At 35.6% G+C, this 9600-nt stretch overlaps 1 protein-coding gene across 1 annotated transcript; it reads right to left on the bottom strand.

The window, feature by feature from the left end:
• Nucleotides 1–155: 155 nt before the first annotated feature.
• Nucleotides 156–3531, bottom strand: LOC128016772 (uncharacterized). Its single transcript, XM_052601556.1, has 2 exons — nucleotides 3312–3531; nucleotides 156–1124 (listed from the first exon to the last, which is right to left on the bottom strand). Exons 1-2 carry the CDS (start codon nucleotides 3380–3382, stop codon nucleotides 497–499), a joined length of 699 nt encoding a protein of 232 aa, XP_052457516.1. The 5' UTR covers nucleotides 3383–3531; the 3' UTR covers nucleotides 156–496.
• Between the last annotated feature and the right edge of the window lie 6069 nt (nucleotides 3532–9600).

The raw sequence follows: 9600 nt of genomic DNA, 5'->3' as shown, positions 1-9600 counted from the left end.
ATTATTGTATATCCCATTTAAACTTATAGGCTAACAATTTTATGAAAAAAAAAAACTATAATATCTCTAGTAACAGATACAACACCCATATATTGTGAATATAGTTTGAAAAAATATATTGACCATATACATTTTTAGAGTCATCAAGAACACAATTTTTATACACACATTTATTGTTTCAAAACCTTTGACTAATGTAAGATTAAAAAGGGTGGGTTTAGGAAGCCAGATAAAACCCAAATAAAATAATTACATCTTTGCCTTACATTGTTTTTTAAATATTTTCACTAGTCTCTCTCTGCTACTACTGACCACTCCACCTTTGTCTATAAAATAATTTCCTCCAGAGAAAGTCTGAAACACATTTTACAGACCAATTATCATAATCTCATCAGTAGCATATTAGCTCAATTAATATAACACAGCATTGTGGGTGTTTTGCCCAAATTATGTCATAAAGACACTTAAGTTTAGAATTTCTGAATGTTATAACGTCTTAGGGGTGTGAGAGTCTGGCATACTGCTTGAGTGCACGTTTTGGTGGAATGAGAGAGTCATTCACGCCCACTCTTCTCTTCTTTCGCTGTTCGCTGTCTTTTTCTCCGTCTTCCTCACAAGAAGCCGGTGAGACATGATTGTGTGAAACTGCAACGTTGTCTTTTGGTCCACTGTCAGAGGTGACCACGAGGTTACTCTGCAGATCGCTGTCATGTGCGAACTTGCAGCCGCTTCCAAAGCGGCAACGGCCATTCTTCCTGTAGGCCACACAGATGCGCTTCCCGCCAATCTGGGTGGGGCGAGCTTGTAAAGTAAGAGGTACATGTTTCTGTAGGACATTCAGTCTCTCCTCAGCCAGTTCTTTGAAGGGGTTAGCAAACACACTGCTGCCTGTAAGCGCTCCACCCGAGCTGGATCCACCCAGAGGTGGAGGTGGAAGCTTGTGTGTGTGAGGACGGACAGATGGGGTTGGCAAGGGCTCTGAAAAAAAGCGATCAGCAGCGGGCGGCTCCTCTTGATCCTCATTCTCTGGACCAGATTCAGACTCACTGGAAAGCGATTCCGACTCCAACAGGAAATTATGGCTTTTTGTCTTATCTACAGTACATTCTGTCTTTTTGAAGGACCTAAGCAGAAATAATTAAAAATGTTTATCTATAAAGTGATACATGATGATTCTCAGCTCATTAAAGGAAAAAACGGACCTTTTCTATTATGTTGTCATTTATTCATGAAAATATAAATGGTGACTACCCCTTTCAAAGTTCTCAGTTTATTCTAACAAAGTAGAAAAAAAACACGCTCACCACACTTTATTATACTTTTAAAAAGAGTACTTATTGAAATGATATACTTCAGTGTGAACAATGTAATGCTTTCATGTCCTTAACAGCATGTTTACTGCATCGAAATTAAATTGTATTATATTTTACATTTATATTAAATTAAATTAGTTTAACTTAAAAGTGCTTTTTGGCCCACTTCAGTAGGACTTATGTCTTAATGTGTAATTTCAAAATTACTTCTTATTGTCTTGGAAATATGGTTAAAGTGTACTGAAAATGTACTGGAATGCATTTATGGCCAACTCAAATACACATAACATTTCCATTCAAATTTGTATGTTAGATATTTTTTAATATATTACATTTGTAATTATTTAGTTAATGTATTGATTTTATGTATAAATGTCAATGTATTAAAGTATTGACTTTAAATGTCATATCAAATACACATTATAGTTTGAATTCAAATCAAGCGTTTACATTTGCTCTAGTATGTTAGTCAACACATCAAAACAACAACCTTAAAAAAAATCTTTAAAGCACAACAAATGATAATTGAAATATATTGATTTAAAATGAAGTATTTTAAAGCCAGTTGAAAATTGATTAAAAAAAACGTGTGACGATTCAAGTCGGTTGAGATGTTATACGAAATGCAATAAAGTCTGGGGTGGAGGTTTATATGAATGTATCTCTGAGGGGAAGAATAACTTTATATGATATTTTCTGTTCATCTTGTCTCTGTATAATGTAGTATTCACAAGCAGCACTGCTTTGTTTCCAGCGGGAACTAAGGAAAAGATCTATCGCTGCTGTTCCATAAGCGCCACCTGCTGTCAGAGAGTGGATCTGCGTCTCATTCAGCCCGTCTGCCATTTTTGTTTTGTTCAGATTGTTTTATTATGTAGAACAGGTTCACAAAGCTGAAGTATTTTTTTTATTAGATCTCATTTAAATCAGAATTTGCTCATGCTGCATGTTTGCAAACTCATTGTTTGGATTGTTATTAAAATATAGTGGCTTTAAATTTTATTCTATTTTTATTTGTATTATTTATTCATTTGGGATTTATTTTTAAAATCTCAGTTTCACAAAGAGACATGGTACATCGTTTTGGCTGAGAAATAATAAAAGGGCACCTTTTTATCATGAGAAAATCAGTATCGTGAATTGCATATTGTTGAGTTGAGTGAATCGTTATATCGCTATTTGAAATGTGTTAAATTAAAACATTTGATTTGACATTACACTTAAGTGGCTTTTGAAATTTTACTTTTAAATGATCTGCAAGTTAAACTATACTTTTAAGATAAAACACAAAATAAGTTAGCATATTGTACTACAATTTGTTCTTCACTACATAATGGAAGTGAATGGTGAACACCACTCACCACTCAAGACTTGAATTTACAGTATTACAGTATAAGGCTTAAATTTCAGTCTATTTATTTAAATTAAACGTTATTTATGTATATTGGTGTTTCACTCTGACATGATTTAGGGAAAGACGGTGAATGGGCATTTCCACTCCAGGCAGACAAAATCAAAATAAGGGCCTATTATCTCACAGTTAGATACATAGGCTAGCTCAAATAAATGTCTGTTACAGGTTAAAACACTCGGGTCTCAACTATTATTAAAAGGGAAGGTGAAGGCAAGAATAAGCCTAGAAAAATAGAAAAGTGGAATACCACCATGTTATACCACCCTTCCTTATTCCACGTAGAAATCAATTACTTGTTTGATTAGGTCGGTACTAATAATAAAAAACAAACTGAACTCGCAAATTTTGTCTAATTTAAACATGTAATGTATTAAACATTATATATATATATATATATATATATATATATATATATATATATATATTTCGTTCCAATGCAGGATTAATGTTGGTTTGTAATGAGTAAATTATGAAAGATTTTTTATTTTAGAATGAACACTTTCTCAAATTAAAAACTACTATACTGATTGGAAACGGATATTATAAATATAAAGTGGTGTTTATTTTAGTTACGAATTACTTACTCCTTCGGACTGTCTTCCTTCTCTTCGTCCTCTGACTCGGAGGAAAGCCCGTATCCCACAAGAGAATTCATATCGACTTCAATACAAGTTCATGAGAACTGACATCCAAATCCTTTGAAAAACTGTATGACTGACTATCATAGACAGTGAAAGAAGCTGTCTATCGAAGGATTCAATCGTTTGTTTATCAGGAAGTCCGTTTTTCTTCTTGGTCCCCAAACAGATAATCGTCGAAATACAAAGTAAATGAATCTGCCACCGCGAGGCGCGGAATGGTATTGCGACAACGATATCATCAAGCGTTTTAAAAATCGCTTTTGTTCATTAAAATCAAGCAATAATGAAAATAAAATTTAAAAAATAAATCAAATACTTAATCATAAATACTAAAACAATAATGAAAATTAGTGTTACTTTGGCAACTAACTGAAATAAAATCATTTTAAGTTTAAGTTCTAAAAACTTCATCTGAAATATAAACAAAATACAAACTGTAACAACAAGATCAAACTGAAAAATGTGCATGACAAAATTACTAGAATTAATATAAAATCAAATTATTTAAACATTTTAATTAGATTTCAATTACAATTAATATCAAAATAAAATCGAATTCAAAATATTGCAATAAAATAGGGTAATATATTAGTAATAGCCAACTACACTGAGGAGAAACATATGCATCATATACAGCGGGCACTGATGGGACATGTCCTTATTTATGGAACAGCTTTGTTAACAATATGTGTTTCAGTGAATTGTGATCCAGCACTGAAATTTATTTGTAATGTTTAAGATATGTGTTTGTTGCATTCATTATCAGTGACCGAACTCATATGGTGCATTACTTCTCTCATGGAAGGTCTGCAAACAGAGACATGTTCTGATCTATCACTTTTCCACAGCTAAGACAGCTCTCTAAATCTTTTCTTGTTAAACCACAAAATGCAATGAAATGTTTCACATCATTTGATATACATCCACTGACACACATCTGTGTAATACAATACATCATAGACTATAATTCATCAAGATAATAGGACGTCATTATTTGTGCATAACCAAATCACAGACATAATTAATATAATGTAAGCCATACAACTTGTATAAAAGGAGGATTATAGTACTGTAATATAGTAATTACTTTAAAAGTAAATAGATTTCCACAATAAAATACATGCACACCATTTTTATTGTTTTCTATTAGTGTTTCACTCCGACATGATTTAGGGAAAGGCTGTGTATGGGCATTTCCACTTCTGGCAGACAAAATCAAAATGAGGGCCTATTATATCACAGTTAGATACATAGGCTAGCTCAAATAAATGTCTTTAACAGGTTAAAACACTCTGGTCTCAACTATTAAAAGGGAAGGTGAAGGCAACGAATAAGCCTTCGAAAAATGGAACCACCCTGTTATACACCACCCTTCCTTATTCCACGTAGAAATCAATTACTTGTTTGATTAGGTCGGTACTAATAAACGGACTGCCCGACCACAGAATTTGGCAGAAAGCAGCAGATTTCTGCAATTGGCCATAAACAAACTGAACTCGCAAATAAATGTTGTCTAATTTAAACATGGTTTCTGCTACAAATTAAAGTGTAGCATTTCTGTATTAGAATCTAAATTAATTAAGGACTATCTTGATACGTTTTAAATAATTTAAACAACTGGCAACAACATAAAACTACATCACCGTCTGCCTCAGTCGCAAACTCTTGCGGTGGATCAATGAAGTTAACTCTAAGCCAATGAAATTCCGTCTTGACATTCCCAGCCACGAGGAGGCGGAGTCACGGGTAATTCAGAACTACATCTGAAAACGGGACAAGAACAGCGTTTTGAAAGTCATGCGAGAGATATTTGAGCGACAGTGAAATAACCGCTTCGCTAGGGAAAAACAGCGTTTTACCACCATTTAACATCTACACAGCCTATGGTAGTACAAGCCTAAAGTGGAGTCCTATAAAAGCAAGGATAGGCTATGCTGATTTATTTCTGCTGTTGGTTCCAACGTTATTTTTCCAACAGTAACGTTAGGTGTTTTAGAGTATAAATGGCTGGCAGGGGTACAAACGGTCGCCATGGGTCGCGGGGCCACGCAGGGAGAGCCGCAGCTCTAGCCCGGCTGCTTCATAAGGAATGCGGCCAACTCCTGGAGCTATACGTAAGTCTTGAAATACGGCTTATTTGTACAGAACTAATATAGTTATTATAGTTAACTGTTGAGTCCTTCCTAATTATGACCTGCTGTGCCACGCAAACTTAAGTCATCGCCATCGTGACCATTAGCTGAAGGAATATCTGGGCTCAGTTAGAAGTGACAGCGTTGTCTCTGTGTGGCTCCGGGGGATACAGACTTGTCAGTGCTTCTGGGTTAAAAAGCGTGATTGTTCCATTAATAATTGCATTTTGGGTTATGTTACCTGACAAATTATTCAGGTCCATCACATCTGTTGTTTTCCCTGAACAATTCTGAGTTTCGGCGAAAAAGAAGCCTGAAACTTGGGAGCGGCTGAGAATGTAGGGGAGTCTTTGAACTTTAGAAAGACATGAGCAGCATTTGATTTCTATTCAGCCGGAGTACAGCACGAGCCGATCTGATCTGCTGAAAGAACGAGTCCGAGGTTGCTACATTATTAATTAGTGACTTAATAATATGCCAACAACCTGCTTCTACCAGCATCAAATGTTTCAGGCTGAGGGTGAGAGAAATATTTTGGCTAAAGGGGAGAGAATATATATATATATACAAGGCTAGATATGTTAGTAATGTTTTTTCATCAAAATGTTTGGAATCCTGAGAAATGCACATCCTTTCAAACTAGGGATATGCAAGTTTTTGGGAGTTTTAATTATCTATAAAACTATCAATTTTGATCATTATTTCTCTCTCTGTTTGTGTGTGTGTTAAACTTTAGGTTGTTTGTTGCTTGTTGTATCTCTAGGTTTCTTGTGTTTCTGTAGCTCAAGTGGTAGAGCATTGCGATTGCAAGGTTGTGGGTTCGATTCCCCGGAACACATGATAGATAAAAATGTATAACCTGAATTCACTGTAAGTCGCTTTGGATAAAATGCATACATTTAATTTAATTTTAATTTAGTCAAAGCCTAACCAAGTCATATATGGCAAAAGCTTTACCTGAATTCACCCTTTTTATATATAAATTGAACATCCGCTGCTCAAGACTGTGCAATAATTGTTTTCTATATTGTCCTTGTCAAATAAACAGTAATTGAATAAATGAAATGTTTAGGTTACCTTTGGAAATTGTGTTGGCTTTCCAAGATTATAAAAGTTTGTTTGGCTCAGGCTTGTATTATTTTTTAATTGCTGCTTTTACTCGCGGTCATATGTTCACCACATGTTTGTTTATCAGTTTCATCATCTGGTATTTTCCGCTCATTAGATTTGAGGTTTCTTGAAACTTCTTCACATTCCCTTTATCTCATGTTTAGAGAAACAGTGAATCACTGCCGTCCTCGCCGGTTGACGAAGGTTATTTAGTGTCCATTCCTCCGCTGGTTCCTCAGCTGTCAGATGCAGAAAAAATATCAATCCTGCACGCCGCGCTCAAGGAGTGTCTGAGACTTCTGGAAGATGTCATTACCCGGGAGGATGCAGAATTTTCCGATGAAGACAGCGAGTACAAGAGAAACTGGAAAACTGTGAGGGATCGTCTGGGGCACCTGTTGGCAAGCACAGAGCAGCTACTAGTGGAGGGCCAGAAATTTGAAGCTAAAGTTAAAGAGGTCTTCATATTAAGTTTAGCCAGCCATTGAAATATAATGTTGCTCTGTTTTCTCATAAATGTGAAGCTGTTGTAAAGCATAAATAATCTGTCTGTGCTTGTGTGAAAGGAGCTGGATGGTCAAGCGGTTAGTGGGAGCTTCGGTCTGAAGATGTGGATTGTGCGAGTGCTGCAGGACCTCGTGCACTGGACTGGCCAAACATCTGACACCCTCCGGTCTCTGCCGGCAGAGATGGAGAAAGCACCACAGACAATGTCCCGAAGGACAAGAAGAGGCGCCGAGAAAATAAGGAAGTGAGACTTGATATGCGATGAAAAAAGTAGAACAAATGGGTGGAGAGGAAGAGGACAGCATGATAAGAATTAGGAGAAGGAATTTCATTACAGCATGGAGAATGTAGAGAGTCAGAAGATCTGGATGCAGTCTTTGCAATTCAGGATGGGGAAAGCAGGAGGGGGGGGGGGGGAGGTTAGGGGTTGAACATTTGAACAAGATATTATTTTAAGAAAGTTATTTTAATAAATTCCTTTAAACTATAGGAGTGAATGTAAATACCTTTAAAGATTAGTCAAAATTCTTATATGTACTGTATGGTTTACATTTATTACCTTTTGAGATTGTTGACAATTTACATTGTTGACTCATAGTAGACACTGCAGACCTTTTTTTTTTTTTACCATTATTATCAAAGTAAGAAAGTGAGTTGGCTAATGTATGCTACTTTTGTTTGCATTTCAAAAGTACTGTATGCATTTATTTGTATCTATTAGGGATAGTTCATACAAAAGTTAACATTCTGTCATCAGTTACTCATGTCACCTTCATGTTGTTCCAGGCTTATTAAACCTGCATTATTTTCCTTTGTGGAACACAAAAGAAAATATATAAAAGTTGGTAGCACTTTACAATAAGATTTAATTGATAAACACTAGTTAACTGCCACAAAATGTATTAATCCTAGCTAATCTGAATTTTCTGTTAACATTACTTAATGAACATGAACAATAAACAATGAACTTATGTATTTTTTATAACCTAATATTAAAAGTTAATAGTTCACATGAACATATGCATTAACTAATATTGACAAATAAGACTTTACTGTAAACTTTTTTTCATTTTTTGAAGGCCTACAATGCAATTTATTGAAGTGCAGTTTTAAATGTGAAAGCAAATGTAAATGTGAAAGCAAAAGTAAATGTGAAAAAGGAATATTCAGAATATTAATTTTTTGGTGGACAATCCATGGAAATGTCTCCTCAAAATGCTAATACACTGTTACAAATATCTAGAATAATCTACTGTACAGACAGTGAAGTATAGCTTAAGAGGGTTACTTTTTCACATTCAAATGCTTTTTTCAAATTACATTTGTAGCCTGCAGTTATTAAGTGTAACATCTGCTGATGTTTGTTTGGATTAATTCCCCATCCACACTTAGGAAACACTCATGCCCTCTGCTGGCTACATAAAGTTCTGCTTTTTATTCCAGGTCAATTTGTCAGATGTCTTGTCAGACTCCGGTCCTAGTCACAGAGGAAAGTGTACAGGCAAGGCCTTTTTTGTGGCGATTGAAGTTGTTGCGCCTTCACACTGATTTTAGCATCTTCAATATCTACTCAAAATCTATATCTTTGCAAGCCTGGTTTGGTCTTTGATTTTTGTGACGAACTAGAAGAATTCTGGTGGAAGAGTATTAATGATTCAGCACCTGGTTACTGTATAAAGGAGACTGGAATCAGTATAGAACAAAAAACACTACCAGATGATAATTTATTATTAATATATGCAATGCATTTAAAACTTGCACTACAATAAATGGTCATATCTGAGCTGTCATTCAAGCAATTACTTACAGTTTGGTGACTTTTTGTATGTGTGTGTGTGTATATGTGTGTACAGCTGTGAGAGAGGAAAAGCAGGATGTGTGTTTGGAAGAGAGGGGGTGGAGTTTGTGATTTGTGTGTGTGTGTGTGTTATTGGAAGAGAGGCAGGATGCCTGTGAAAGGGGGAGGGGTGTGTATGTGTGTGTTATTGTATGAGTGTATTTGTCTGAGTGTATGCATGTGCAAGTGAGTTACAAAGTAAGAGAGAATCGAGAGAATGTGACTGTGTATGTGATGTGTGCTCATGAGGCAGGATGTGTGTGAGAGAATCGAAGGGGGAGGGGTGTGTTAAAGAGAGCGAGTGTGTGTGTGTGTGTGTGTCTGAGAGAGAGAGAGGTGAGAAAGGGGAATGTGTGTGTGTGTGTGTACACTTGCGTAGGAGGGAGAATCTGTGAGAATCAGATTGTGTGTGCGTGTGTGTGTGTGTGTGTGTGTGTGTGTGTGTGTGTGATTGAGTACATGGTTTATGAGGACACAAATGTGTATAATGACATGACCATTAAAATGTATATGTTTATGAGGAAAACTTCATGTGTCTTTGTAAACCAAATGCTTTAAAAATGTACTAAACTGTGTTTTTTTTATTCAAGGGATAGGATAAGCCTAACAGGATAGAAATACAGCTCATAAGAGCTCATAAATACAG

Source organism: Carassius gibelio, chromosome A1 (genome assembly GCF_023724105.1).
Source record: "Carassius gibelio isolate Cgi1373 ecotype wild population from Czech Republic chromosome A1, carGib1.2-hapl.c, whole genome shotgun sequence".
In the NCBI taxonomy this organism is placed as follows: domain Eukaryota; kingdom Metazoa; phylum Chordata; class Actinopteri; order Cypriniformes; family Cyprinidae; genus Carassius; species Carassius gibelio.
This window is presented reverse-complemented; position numbering and strand designations above follow the sequence as displayed.